At 37.0% G+C, this 15,979-nt stretch overlaps 1 protein-coding gene across 1 annotated transcript in view; it reads left to right on the top strand.

The window, feature by feature from the left end:
- The window catches only part of LOC107680440 (arf-GAP with coiled-coil, ANK repeat and PH domain-containing protein 3-like), a 93,947-nt gene that overhangs the window by 21,411 nt on the left and 56,557 nt on the right, over positions 1–15,979 (top strand). The window contains exon 2 of the mRNA XM_016476326.1: positions 15,240–15,297. Within this exon, the coding sequence (XP_016331812.1) occupies positions 15,240–15,297 (58 nt within the window). The remainder of the gene's footprint in view (positions 1–15,239; positions 15,298–15,979) is intronic.

Genomic DNA, 15,979 nt, shown 5'->3' on the forward strand with positions numbered 1-15,979 from the left:
GTTCAGCAAATGTTCATTTTTGGGTGAACTATTTTTTTTAAGCAGGTTTTAAATTCAACAGAATTCTTTATCATGTGATTTGTTATTTCAACTATTAAGGACTTTTAAGTTATGTGTTATAAACCCAAAGCTGTAAAAACATTTTTCATTGATGGTTTTTTTTTTAGTTAGTTTAAGTAGGCATGGGCCGGTATGAGATTTTGACTTCCGGTCTATCGCTTATCGTTTGTCGGAGATAGTGGAAAGGCGGCTTAAGTCTTTAAAGCTATATTTGCGTAGCCTGCTTAGCCTACACACTATGCAAATGTTCAGTTGTTCAATTGTATGTTTTTGTCTCGTCAGGCATTACAAATGTCTATGTCTTTAGGGTACTAGATGGCCTCATCAGCCGCTCTGAATTGTTCAAAACAGCAGGACGTTAAAAACTCACATAAGACGTGACGCAACCGCCAAAAACATGAATCGGAATGTCAGTGGCTATAGCAACGGTGCTTTAAATGATGAATTTCATGATGCAGCTGTTGCAAGAGAGTTTTGCCACACAAACTAGATAAGCTATATAGGATACAGCATCCCGTTAGCATGCTAATTAAAACACTGTAGTTAAAATCAGCACTAAAAATATACATGTAGATAAACTAGTTGACCAAACTAATCGACAACTAGTCATCTGTCATGACCTATAGCTCGTAAAAAGTATGCCTGTTCGGAACATGATTATGGGAAGTCATAATTTTTACTAGCCAGAAAAAAAGTTGGCAGCCTGTTCTAGAAGTTAGCTTGTTTCTGGAAGTTTTGTACAACTAATCCTGAGAAAGGAGGGTTGTTGTAGAATTGATCATCTGTAGGTGGCGATGCCAAGGAATTCTGCACCCAGATGGCAAAACCATACTGCATCTGGCTTTATGAAATGTTGATGTGCTTTACAAACAATGTGTCCTATGGTCATTTAACCGTTGTGGTTAATGGCTGTACGCTACTGGATTTCTTTGAGCAGAGGGTGTTTTTTTGATTCTAGATTTTTTTAGTCTCCCTCTCTGAGATATTTGTGGTTTCTGCAGAGAAATCAAACCACAGTCGTTCTGGCATGGGTTTGAATCGTCTGGCTGGTGAACATGCTGCATGGGTGGGCCTGAGTACTCTTAGACTTCCATGCATTCTGACGCCATGTTGATCTGTCGTGCGTATTGTTAAGCCCCATAAATTGCATCGAAAGTACATTTATGACTTATGATCAGGTGTAATTATTGGTTTGTGGTGCTCCACATCAGCAGAACTAAAGCAAGCAATTGAAAATAAGATTGGGTTTAAAGTGGCTAGAGAGCTTCTACCGAAGTTGAGGCTCCATCAGATATGATATGACATGCTAATGTTTTCAGTGGCTGAAAACATGCCTGGTTTTTCAGTTGGATCTCACTTAGTCCCAGAGTATGGTTGCTAAAACAAGCCAGTAAAAACACCATTTCCCAACATCCTCTTAAAAAGCGATTCCCATGTAAGGCAGTAGTCATTACAGGAGCAACTTGATTATTCACCCTGCAGATGAGGCCGTGACAGACTCCATTAGCAGTAGAGGATGCGATGAGTCGAGTCTTTAGCGCTGCTCTGTAATTCCTCGCTGAATGATGGTAGGTTATAAGTACCAGGTTGGTTAAGGCAAATGAAGTTCTTTCAAGAAACCATAGGTAATATTAATGGCATATTAATACTTTACAGCCTTATCAGAATCATGTGGTGCCACCTACAAAGTTATATGGTGCAACCAATATAAAGGAAAAAAAGGAAATGATATAGAGAGAACCCCTAGTTTGACATTTTTATAACAGGACAAGGTTCGTTCAGGGTGTGAAATGTTATGTCATGTGGTGCGACTCCCGAAAACTCAATGATATATATGAATTAATAATCCATGATTTTTGTAAAAACATTTTATACTGCAAGAAATTTATTTTCGGAGAACAAATATTAAGATGCTTACACTCACATGCATTCAAGGTGTAGGGAAAATATGTTATTACTTTTTACTTGATAGTCACACCATATGACATACTTAGATTAATCACATTGAAACTTTTCTTGAAAATTGTATAAAAGTTTTTCAAACCCATATGAAACCAAAATGAATGCAAACAAAAAGCTTTTCTAAGAACTTTTTTTTTTCTTGGACACGTTTATTTGTAATTGACTCCATTATATTTGACTTGTGTGTAGTGTGATATGACTATCTTGATGTTACAACATAATTAAAATGATTGTATGAAGGAAAACAAATTTTGACCAAACAAGCATGATGCTTATTTGTTCAACGCATACTCTGTACACAACACTAGCATAGGCAGTGAAACAGTGATGTAATATTTGAACATTAAGGAACAGGAATGGAGAGCCATAAAACAGTACAAATATAGTGCTTTATAAACAAGAATGCTGTGTTTTTGCTTCAGAAATGATCAAGTACTCTGTGCAGATGTTTAACGGTTTTAAGCCAAATAACGTTGCCTAATACTTGGCATAAGTCTTTAGCTCACTTAGGGAAAAGGTGTCATTTGCTCCCCTGCAGTTTGCAGAGGAAAGATTGAGGCCAAAGTAAACCTAGCCTGGCCAACACTTTTAGTACTTGTTTTTCTCTCACCACAAATGAGGTCTTTGCAATTGGGTTGGTTTTTCTCTGAACTGTCGCTCAAGCAAACAGTCCTGCTCCTGAGGGAACTATTTGGTAAAACACCTCAAGGTTCTGCCACCTTCTCATCTGGTCATGCTCCTGTTCAGATGTTTGGATCTCATTCCACAAGGTGGACTAGGGCAATAATTCTCACAACAGTGACTCTCATGGACCTTGGACTACAGAAGATATTGCTCAAGACAGATGGGAACATCTGGCAACTGTCGTTTGTTCTCAACTCTGGATTTTCTCCTACTGCTGTGGCCCATTTTCCCATGTTCCAAGATTTGGGGATTGGGAACAGCTTACTCCATTAAACAGGACAGCTACACACGCTCACTAACAGATGCTGTACAGCTGATGTGCAGTGTCATCCAGTGCAGCTGAAGACTCTTCCTCTACACCATCTGAAAGTCATTATAATGCTGTTAACGTGCTTCTCCCAGTGCGACCAGTTAAAGGGGTGATAAACAGGATCATACCTTCATGTTACAGTTAGCATGTTGACGTACGACGGCATGATCTGAGAGGCTCTCTCGCTCTGTAGGTTTGGAGGGCGAGACCCTTGTCATTATCTCTCAATGCCACTCTCTGATTTAGAAGGCAGTGTAATACCAGGATGATCCAACGAACTCCAGTGACGTGTGGAGGTTTATGCTAATGAGTCTACATGGCCACCCGCAGAGTCCTTGATCTTACAATGTGACGCAGCAAATGTCATGGTGTTGTGACTCACGGACCCAATTTACATGCACTTAAAATATCTTAAATTAGAGTTATTGCATAATTTACATTCAAGTGTGGGTTAAGAGCATAACAATCCTGAATGCCACTTTCTCATCTTAAGCAGCTTTCTCGCAATAAGCGAGCATGTAAACAATACTGTGTGGTTTTGTGGACTTGTGTCTGTCCACAACTTTATCCTGGAGATGCCTTGCCACCCATAGTTGATTGTTTGCTTCAGTTGCACTACCAAGGACTGAAATGCTGCAGGAAAGCTCTTTTCATGCTGAGCTAATCGAAATGACCACAGCTGATCACAGTTAAAAGTAAAATGGCTTTGGGCCTCATTTATCAATCTAACGTAGAAACGAGCGCAGATCCCTGCGCACAAATCAACTTACGACAGAGTTCACGTGTGATTCATGAAACATTCGTATGCCGCCAATCTCATCGTACGAATGATCGCACGTTGATAAATGTGGCGGCAGAAAACAATCATCATTTGAATATCACGCCCCTAAAAACACCCCGGTTTAGAAGCCTCACCCCTATAGTTTACCTCACGGAGAAACGAAACCCGGCCAAAAAGAGGAAGTAATCTCATGAAAGAGAAATTGATCTTACTCCAAAAACACCCATTAACCTTGTAATTGCAAACAATTAGGCTACATTAATTTATGTAATTTATATGTATATTAAAATACTGGTAAATATAAACAGCCTATTTAGTTCCCCTCACTCTACAACAAATATTTTAAAGTTAACAGTATTCAGAACAAGAACGAAAAATAAGTAGTTATAAAATTATATATTAAACTATAAAATAAAACACAAATTATGCTATAGTGGCATTCATTATAAACGGCATACAAATGTCAAGCAAAACTGAAACTGCATTGGGCTCACGAGCCTGTCTCATACCACAAGAATCCAAATGCTTCCATTTTTGCCATATTTGTAACATTTGTTTGCATAACTATTATTCATTATGTAGCCTAAACATGGCTTTATACTTCACTCATGTTCTAATATCCGTGTAAAATCCTTCACATGCGCAAAAATGTTTGTTTGGTGGTTAACGATCGACTAATGAGCTTCGTTTGACGGTCAGGAAAATAAAAAATGAACAAAATGCTGTCATTCTCGAATTCTCCACCAGATTTACTATGCTGCGCGCAAGTTCAGGTAACTCAAAAACTTGCGTACATGAGCTGAGACCAGACGTGAGATTTGATCGTAGCCACCGCTCACGTCCATATTGATCAATTACAAGTTTTGCGTTGAAACGACCGTACGCCCAATTTTCTGCCGTACGTTCGTTTCGTAAATGAGGCCCTTTGTGTGCCATTGAGAATGTGATTAGCTACACCTGATTGAGTTTACAAGTCTTCATTTCAGGCTGCAAAGCAACAAAATGTGATCATTTTAAAGGGGGTGATACTATACCGACTGTATCTCTTTTTCTAAGGCAGCACCGCATATATACCGTACTTTGCAGAAAAAGCAATCCCAGATTTATTTTGTGGCACTCTCAGTCAAAATGCTAGAGAAATGTCAACTATTATATATGCTCATATATAATTTGACAATTATTGCTGGTCTGACAGAAAAAGGGACAGCGCAAAGCCAAGCTGTAATGACAATGACAAAATCTGTTTTTAGATAACAGAGAATATACTGTGCTGTAAGTAGGAATGGAGCAATGCCATACATTTAAAAAAATGTATAACTGGACACATATTGCATGCTTTTGTCATTTAAATGTCAACTGTTTCTCAAAAAAGCAATCATTCATGCACGTTCCATAAATGAAACATCCTCCGAAATCATTTTGATTTGGTCATTTAGAGCAAATGTTGAATCAAGAATGTGAACACGCAAAATCCTACATTTTGCTGAAGCATTGTGCACCTGAACCAACCAGTCTTCCCTCTCGTCGTGAAACCAAACTAATTTGTCTATGTCTACGACTCGAAAAAAGATCCTCTGTTCTTTCAGTTTCCCAGATAAAGCGCCTCACATTTGTTGTTTTGGTTGCGTATAAAGTAAAGCCTGTAAATAGTGGATACATGTGGACACAGATTGATATTCAGTGATCCGTTTGCTGTGGGTCATGAAGACTCCAGTCATTCAGCGGATGAAAACAGCCCCTGTGTTGGCCTATTGAGTTTGTTTGCTAACAGTCCGGGCTTTGTGAACGGAAGCAGCTCAGGGAATGTGCTTAGCTGCGCTTGGACTCCGAAGACAGCGTAGCATTTTAGTAGACGCGCAGGTGTCTCTATAATTCCCCACATCTGAGTGCATCCTTCATATATAGAAGATCTATAGCTGAATTGCAGCTGTGCATGGCTGTTTCACGCTCTTAGAGGTCACATGACTCACAGTCAGCTTGTGTTGGACAGTGAGAGTCAAGATCATTCAAACCGAGTGGTAAGAGTGAAAATAAAGAACGGTGTCTCTGATTTTAGCTGAATAAAAGAGAGACTTAAGGTGATTAACCTCTGTTAATTCTGTGGGAAGTCATTCAAGAAAGACAAACAATATATAAGATGACTAAAGTGGCCTTTTGCAGTCATATTTTTATCATAAAAAGATATTTTCCCCCCAAAATTGCTTATCTTGGCCATGGGGCAGCAAGTAAAGTTTACAGTTTCTCTCTCAGCAAATCAAAAACCTCCAAATTTCACCACATCAGTTGAACGGTCTGTGAAATAGAGGATGTTTATAGAAGAGCAAAGACATTCCAGCAGGGAAACTACAGGACATCAGCTCCACTAGAGAGAAGGACACTCAGAATTTTTATAGCTGCTCGTGTCGAATTTAGTCGGGGGAACTTGATTTTATTCATCAGGTTTGATTGAGTCATAAAAAACAGGGAAAATGATAAACCAGCAGTCATAAACCGTGAGTACATGTGCCACCATTTTTACTATTATTTAAATATATTTGATTATATATAAAGTTATTATTGCTGTTATTTATTTAAGTAATACTAATTAATTAAATGAACAATAAATAATAAAATAATAAAAAAATATATCATTTTAACTTCACAGTCATATATATGCGTGTATGTGTATATAATTTCAAACATTTGGAATTATTAAAGTTTTCATCTCGTATACTCAACAAAACTGCATTTATATAATTAAAAATACAATAAAAACAGTAATATTGTTATTGTTACAATATTGTTGCAATTGAAAACGCCTGTTTCCAATGTAATATGTAAAATTGGAAATTTAATATTAAATGTTAAATTTAAAAGTTTTTCCTTTGATAGCAAAGCTGAATTTTCAGCATCATTACTCCAGTCTTCAGTGCCACATGATCCTTCAGAAATCATTCTAATATGCTGATTTGCTGCTAAAGAAACATTTCTGATTATTATCAATGTTGAAAACAGTTGTGCTGCTTCATATTCTTGTGGAAACTGTGATACATTTTATTTTTTTAGGATTATTTGATTAATATGGAGATCAAAAGAACAGCATTCATATTAGAAATATCTTTACTGTCTACAAATAAATAACTAAATAAGCAAGCAAGCCATTTTTTATACTGTTTTGAGCTAAAAAGATACAGCATTACATTTTTCAAGAAAATCAACCTTCATATTAAAATGGAAGAAAATATTTTAACATGGAAAAATTACATTAGCTTTAAAAAAGTCAAAAGGATCAATTCAGGGGTGATTTCATGTTGTCTTTAAAGTGTTATGCATATTTTACACCCATCTGCATTCAGCAGTGTTTCTAGTGTTATCAGTGTTTGTTTTGTTAACGTGTCGCCTTTAGATCATTGTACCCTGAAGCTGAAAGATGCAGTATATAATGTGCGGTGGGTTTGGCCACAGTGCTCTTTTAATGAAGAAAACTCCAGGCCTCTGAGTCTCACCTCAGGGCTGATCTAAAATGTCAGGCGGAGAGTTATGAGCGTAGATTCATGTGATGCTTACGCACATGCGTGCTCATACACATGCTTGAGTGGGGCTAAGAATAGCTTTCGGATGGATGGGTGGGAGGCTGCGCAGCCGAGCTTAAGATGAAACCATATCACATCAGTGTCTGGATTCACTCGTGTCAACAAGGCACATCCCAGAGATAGGGGGCGGAGCCAATCTGTCCGAACATATAGTGCTTAGAACGGAGGGTTAAGTGTCCCGTCTCATCTGAACCGACACATACATGCAAACAAAGCTGGTTGTGTGTGACCTTACAGTCTAGCATCCATCCAGAATCCCTCATCTGACCATTAAGTTAGTGCTTCTGTGATCTGGTGGATTGGAAATGAAAAATAGATGTGAAACATTTTGTCTTTGGCAGCGAGGATTCAGAACACACCCTACTGTACATAATAAATGAATGCTATATATAATAGAGTATTTATGTGATTTGAAGAGTGTTATAAATTATAGCAATGCCATTGACAACATTATCACATTTAATAATGCATAAAATATGACAGATTGGTGGTGTGTTGGATCAGTGCACCAGCAGATGGTCTGAAGCTCTCCAGTCCCTGTACATGAGAAATGTGGTTTCATAAACTGTGATATTATCACGTCATTGGACTCATGGTATCATGGCATCATACTGCGCCCCAGAACCTTTGTTAAAAAAAACTGCGCCGGCCTAATACTGTATCTCCAGGCAGCATTGAGACACAGTCATGTTTTTCTGAAGTCCACTTATACTGTTAGTCAGGGTTTTCTGAATCAAAAACATATAGATTTATAATAAAATACATGTTTACGAGGCCTGGTGGGTAGTGCACACACACGTCTGGAGCACTTATTTATCCGTGAGTTTGAATCTGATTTGAGTCACTTCCCAATCCCACTTCTCTCCTTCTCACTATTTCCTGTCCTTAAAAATGTGTTAAAAAGATTAAAAACTTAAAGCTCAAAAATAAATAATTAAATTAAACAGAACAACAATAACAATGAGTTACAAATGCATAAATAATGTTTTGATGTTTAAAAAAAAACACACAAAAAAACTTTGAATTCTGATATTTAAAATAATTTTTGGGGGAAAAAAAGGAAAATACCATTTTAAATATAAAATTAAAATCACCGGTAGGTAGCAGCAAGAAGGTGGCTGCATGAGTGAGTCATTGAGTCGTTCAACTGATTTGTTCAAATGGATTCATTAAGGAACAAAGCATTTGAATGTCTAAATTAAGTAAGTCATTGAATCATTCATTCAACTCATTCGCTCAAAAGGAATGATTCATTTAGAAACAAAACACTTGTGTTGCTCAGAGATGCAAAACTGTTCTGCTGTGGCTTTGTTTCGAACTATTTTCACTGGCAAAATAGAACAAAAACAGGAACTATAGTGTTCTCACCGGTGAATAAGACATGAGGTCATCTGCTATATCAGATGATATAAATATAAAAGACAAAGTCATACGGGGGAATTTTTGCCCCCATATCTTGAATTTTGGGGGAAATCTTATATGTATTTTAATCAAACGCACAAACGTTTGAGTGAGCTTTGCAATTATAATACACATGATATATGATTTTCCATGATTTCCCCCCTTGATATCTGTTAGCGTGTATTTATTCCATTGGTTGGTGATGCCGCAGCTGCCAGGGGTATTTTAGGAGTCACTACCTCAACTCACTGGAAAAGCCCACCTGCTGGGCAACTTGTGTAATTGAGCTGTTTTGTATGTGCTCAGGGTCTTCCTAACAATAGATCACAGGAATGTGGCATCCTTGCAGCTCATCACAGTTCATATGGAGCGATCATGAGCAACATCTCAAGGGCCTGGTTACAAGTGGAGGCTGAACAACAAAGCCTATATGACCTCGCACTCTCAGAATGAAAATAAGGATGTTCTTGCATTACAAATGCACATTGAGATTTTTTGTTTTAACAGGTTATTGCACAATCCTGTAGCATCATTCTCAGCGATTAGTCCAAGAGATGCTCTCAGTGTTGGTCCACACCTTCTGTAAGTGCTGTTTTGGACCGTAGGACTGGAGTTTGGCGCTGCAGCCCCAAACTCTCCCTCTCCCATGAGAGAAACATCAGTGCTGAGACCCGAGCCAGGGCACAATCTGATCTCTTCGTCTTGGCTCTCATAATGTCCTCTGAAGACACTAGGAGCCAATGTCTCAGTGACTAATTAGTGTCCAAGACAAAGAAAAGGATTTAAAGAAAACTAAATAAATAAAAAATCTAGTTTAAAACACATGACAAATTCTTAGTAGTGTTCTCTCATCTTCTATTTCAAATGGAAATACATAAATAAATGTTATTCCATTTAATAAAATATGATGTGGTGTAACCAACAAGTAAAAAGTAATATTTTCCTTAAACCTTGAATACATGTGAGTGTACAGTACATATCTGAATTATTACTTTCAAAAACGTTTTTAAATATATTTTTCAGGGCAAAAAGTTTTTTTTCCCAAATATAATAATTATTAAATATCATTGTTTTTGGTAAGTTGTACTGCATGACAATTTGCAGCCTGAACTAAATTTCAAGAGACTTAAGGACCCTGACACACAGTCATGCAGGGGTCCGGTCTACTATATAATTTCCTGTTTTATGTTTTTTTTTTCCCTGCATGTTGGTCACACCACATGACCTTGATTTTGCAGACACCCATTCTTAAATTTTAAAACGTATTGAATCTTTTTTTCTTCGCTATGATATCAGAAATACAGAGTCCATAATGGAAAATTGGTGATGGAAAAAATATAAGATAGGAAGGAGAATTATATTTTAAAGGGATAGTTCATCCAAAAATGAAAAGGATTTATTCACCCTCAAGCCATCCTAGGTGTATATGACTTTCCTCTTTCAGACGAATACAGGTAGAGTTATATAAAAAAATGTCCTGGCTTTATAATGGCAGTGAATGGGGGTCAAGATTTTGAAGCCCAAAAAAGTGCGTCCATCCATCATAAAAAGTGCTCCACACGGCTCCGGGGGGTTAATAAAGGCTTTCTGAAGCGAAGCGATGCATTTGTGTAAGACAAATATCCATATTTAAAACTTTATAAACCATAATCTCTAGCTTCCGCTAACTGTTGTACGCGCATTCACGAGAGATCGGCGTTCCAGCGGATGACGAAGGATGTAGGCGTAACTTAAGCTCCGGTAAAAAGTGTCGACAGGGGAAGCACGGAGGAAAGAGCAAAAAGGATTTGTAAAGAAAATTGTCTGAGGATTTTGATATAAGCCAAGAGGAGACTGGCTTTCCTTTGCTGTAAACAAAACTTGGTTCTCGCGAGACTAGCATATTCTAAAGCTTGGAAGAGCCAGGACATGTTTTTTTTTAAATAACTCCGATTGTATTCATCTGAAAGAAGAAAGTCTTAAACACCTAGGATGGCTTGAGGGTGAGTAAATCATGGGGTAATTTTCATTTTTGGGTGAACTATCCCTTTAATGCTTTTGTGTTCTCTCGTAAAAATAGTGCGTTGCACTGAGAAACTTTGTGTTCATTTGCAAAACATTTGTGTTCTCTTACAAAACATTTTCATTCCCTCACAAAACATTTGAGATCCTCCGAAAAGCTTTGTTTTCACTCGCAAAACATTTTCATTCGCTTGCAAAACTCGTTCATTCGTTCATAAAAATGAGTTTCCATCAGAAGCTTTGTGGTCGCTTGCAAAACATTTGCATTTTCTTACTAAACTATTGCATTCCCCCAAGAAACGTCGCATTTACTCACAAAACATTTGCATGTTTAAAAGCATTTGCTTTCGCTGGCGTCAAGTTTTCCTGGAAACACAATCTGACAGTGTCTTCCAAAGCAGAAGATAAACAAATTACCCAGAAGAGGCATATCCAGATATGTATGGGTGGTTGATATTACTTGTTTCTGTTTTTGTTGTTGCTGTTTAGGCTGTTACACTAATGAAGCCATGGCATACCATGTTTTACTGTGATTTAACAGTAGAAAGTGATGGTAAGCAGCAGATAAGTGCCACAAATGTTCAACAAACACATTTACTGTATTAATATGTCAACATGAACTCAAAATAGACGCTATGTACTTAATACATGTTCCTGATCTTATTGTGCAAGATTTATTAGTGCATAATTATACCAAACAATTAGTTTTATCATTAACACTTTACAATAAGGTTCATTAGTTAACTTTAGTTAACATAAACTAAGGATGAACAATATTTCTACAGTATTTATTAATCTTAGTTAAAGTGCCCCTATTATGGATTTTTGAAAATTACCTTTCATGCAGTGTGTAACACAGCTCTAAGTGAATGAAAACATCCTGCAAAGTTTGAAAGTCTGAAAGTGCACCGTGTATAAAGTTATTTTCTTTCAAAAGAAAGAGTCGACTCTGAATCACTGAAACGAGTCGTTTTTAAAACAAATCCCAAGCCGTTTCATGTTGACGTCAACATGAAACATTAGCATATTGCCCGCCCACTTGTTGGTCTTTTCACGTTGGTCTGAATGAAAATGCAAATTCATTCTTTGCCACTAGGTGCCGCTTTTGGAGCAGTAAAATAACTGTTTCACCGGTAACACTGTACAACAAGAAGAACTGCGCTCACAAACGCTGCTTTATCAGGCATTACAGGCAAGATGAAATGAAAATGAGACCAATCAGACCAATCACGGCAGATTAGCGTCACGCAAAGCAGGGGTTTAGAAAAATGAATCGTTGAGCGAATCGTTTGGGAGTCGTTGAGCAAGTAAGGTAAAAATAAATGCATATTATAAGACAATGAAAGTGTTTTTTGACCTTGCATACATGTCAACCTGTTGTTGGGGACTCCCAAAACCAAAATATGAACATTTCATTACCCATAATAGGGGCACTTTAATGTTAATTTCAACATTTACTAATGCATTATTAAAATCAAAAGCTGTGCTTAACTTAATGCACTGTGAATTAACTAACAATGAACAACTGTTTAGTTAATGACATTAACTAACATTAACAAAGATACTGTAATACATTTATTGTTCATGTTAGTTAATACATTAACATTAACTAATGGAACCTTATTGTAAAGTGTTACCGTTTTGTCTTTATTACGTTTCATCATAATTGTTCTGCCATTTTGACCCAACAGTGTTTCGGGAGACTCCATTCCATTCTCCAGTCAAGTCTTAATAGATAAATGAAATTGTTTTTGTTGAATGCTGTTTAGCTCAGAAATTCATCACATTGTGCTTGTAAAATTAGTTGGAGATGCTGACTTAGATTCCTTCCAGCCTAGTTTATCAGTCTGTAATCTGTTTACCAAGGAATAAAGCAACACACATTAGCAAAGTGGGATGTGTGTTGGGATTCTCCGATTGGTGGAGATTTCTTTGCAGAATCATGAGTAATGTGCCTTTTCATCAGGAATTTATCTGTTAAACATGATTATTTAAAAAAAAAAACACATACCATTGACTAACAACCTCATACCTCATAGCAGGTATGTTTTCAAAGGTTTTGGGGGATTTTTACTTCCAGAACCTGACTGTTGCATTAGAATTAATGTAAACGGCTTCAAATGTGGCTTAGCAAATCAAAATTTTGAGTTGTGTTGTTATACAAATAGTGGACTAGTATCTTTGCAGAATCATGAGTAATGTGGCTTTTCATCAGGAATTTATCTGTTAAACATGATTATTTAAAAAAAAAACACATACCATTGACTAACAACCTCATACCTCATAGCAGGTATGTTTTCAAAGGTTTTGGGGGATTTTTACTTCCAGAACCTGACTGTTGCATTAGAATTAATGTAAACGGCTTCAAATGTGGCTTAGCAAATCAAAATTTTGAGTTGTGTTGTTATACAAATAGTGGACTAGTAAAGCAACATTTACTGAAATTTAAATCTGAGCATCAAAATGGTCATGTGGTTTGACTATCCAGGTGTTTTGTTCATACTTCCTCACAGATCCTCATTTTTTAAGATTAAAATATGATTTACCAGTCATTAAATAGATTTTAACTGGACATTGGGTGAATTTCATTAGAAAAAGGTACTGTAGCAGTACAATGATGGCAGTACTTGTCATATATTTCCTGTGTCTTGGACTTTTAGTTTGTAGTTCTGTGTTTTATTGTTGCCTTGTTTCCCTGCTGCTCTGTTCCCTTGTTTGTTGCCATGGAGACTCATTGGACCACTCCCATCTTCTTGTTAGTTACCACGGTTACTCATTTTCTCATTCTTTCAGCTCTGTGTATATATAGCAGTGTTTCTCTTGTGCTTTGTCAGTCAATGGTCTGTCGCATTCTCTTTTGTTCCCTGCCTATTTTTTGTGTATGCTTGTTGTTTTTCTGTTAAATTAGCTGCATCTAGATCCTCATTTCTCCTCGTCCTTTCCCACATGTGACAATACTATGGTACTCTGATATTTACTATACTATAGAAAGATTACTGTGTGATATTTAGTAGATATATGTGCAAGGCTGTGCATGCAGAGACACACATATGCTTCATGCCTGGACTCCTCGCGGCCCTGCTTGAGTTAGTTAATGTGACAGTTGTAATGTAAGAAGGCTTTCAGATAGTGTGAGATTAGATATGTCGTCATGTGTTAATGAAATTGATTTTTATAAAGGTGTAACCTAATCACAGAGCACGCTTGCTGCAGAGAGTGATGGTGTGAAGATGTGAATTGATACAGTCTTTCTATTGTCAATCTATATTGGCTACAAAGCTCTGGGATCAACTGCAGGTCATTGAAGTTAAAGGGGCGATAGCATAATAAGAGATACATCCCTGTGCAGTCAGCCATATCCACTAAATAAAGCTTAAAAGCCTCTATCAAACCTGAGTGCACATCTATACACTTTATAGAGGATGACTGAGGGCTGATACTTGCTGGTGTTTGCCAAGGCATCGTTCCTGGTTCAGTGACATGACTTATTTTTTGTCCTTGCATTAAAAATACATAATCACTTGAAAACACCTCTTCTAGCCCTACTGAAAAAAGATAGCTAAAAGCTGGTTGGCTGGTCTTAGCTGGCTTGGGCTGGAAGTAGCTGGTTTTAGCTGGTCTCCCAGCCTAGCCAAGCTGGTTTTAGCTGGTTGGTCAGCTGGTCTCACAGTCTGACCAGTCTGCACACCAGCTATGACCATCTTGGGCTGGTTTCAGTTTTTTATTTCTAAATTCAGAAATGTATTTTGCTATTTTTTGGGTGGCACATAGTCAACCATGTCAATTAGATGTGACTGTCCTGATATGATATCGAAGAAAATATATTTATTTTTAAAAAATCATGTTTTTAACCCTCGTGATGTGTCATTTTGACCCTGAGAGGAGTTTCTTTTTCCCGAAAATGCTATTAAAAGTGTTATTGCATTGGACTAAAACTGAATGTCTTTTCTCTCACAGGGTACAAAAACTTCCTTATTTGTTTTTTGTTTTGTTTTTTTGGACTTTTTGGGAGTGTTACACTTTTGGTGCTCCTGGTCAAAAATGACTGGCCTACAAAATATCTCTTATAAATGTCTTATGTTATATTACCAAGTATTGTATTCAGTCTTTTTCATCAACATGTTTCCTTTCAATTAGAACAGGTTTTGTATTTCTTTTGTAACTGATTGATTGCAAACCTCTTTAATCTGAGTTTATGCACCTCAGTAAATATTGGCTAAAAATGGTGAAATTCATTACAAACAACTTCATTAAGGTCTTTTTATGGTTTAGTCTGTAAAATATCAGTTGTGACTCCTTAAAAACTTTAATATTTATGGATTAAGAATTCACAATATCTGTAAAAATGAAATAATAAATAAATAAATAATCCCAAAATGTGAATGTTTTTGTTTGTCCTTTGATATAACCAATCAGTAATGATATATATGTTATCTAATGAATAATGTGTTTTCTTGTGTCTCTGCAGGGCGAATATCGATGAAGTCGAGACTGATGTTGTGGAAATAGAAGCCAAGTTGGATAAGGTATGAACTTTATTTGACATAACTTCATTTCATTTGATCAGTGTCTTCTTTGCCTGTTTTATTGAGATGTAGGTTTTAAGGCCTTCATGCTCAGCTAACTAAGCACCAGCGCATTAGCGCCTGGATAAAGCAGCATAACAAATGTGCGCCGAGCTAAATCCCAGCTCGTACGCCGTACAGGATTAAGGGAAATGGAGAGAGGAACCCATTTAGCACTAGAATGTTGAACATTTGCATCAAGGAACTGCAGTCATGCTACAGCGTGTTAACAGAAGCTTCCAAATCTACATACGAGGGCAATGTCTGCTCATTATTGCAGGTTCATTGCAATAAGAAAAAGCACAGACTTTTAATTAGCATGAAATCAGTGTAAGATGCTCAAATAAAAGCAAGGCTAAGATGCCTGTGTGCGTACATACACCAGCGTTTTAAAGGTAGCGCAAATTAAATGCATGATCGCCCAGCCCTTTGACAGACAGATATTCAACAAATAAACAGGCTACATTTACATTACATTTACATTTAGTCATTTAGCAGACGCTTTTATCCAAAGCGACTTACAATTGGGGGATACATAAAGCGATTCTTCTTAAAGAGGCAAACAGACACAGGAAGTGGTTGTAATACCAAGTTCTTAGACATTGTTCAAATAAGTACAAGCTAGAAAGAGAAGGAATAAATA

The sequence above is a fragment of the Sinocyclocheilus anshuiensis genome, unplaced genomic scaffold, assembly GCF_001515605.1.
Source record: "Sinocyclocheilus anshuiensis isolate Anshui unplaced genomic scaffold, SAMN03320099.WGS_v1.1 scaffold792, whole genome shotgun sequence".
In the NCBI taxonomy this organism is placed as follows: Eukaryota; Metazoa; Chordata; class Actinopteri; order Cypriniformes; family Cyprinidae; genus Sinocyclocheilus; species Sinocyclocheilus anshuiensis.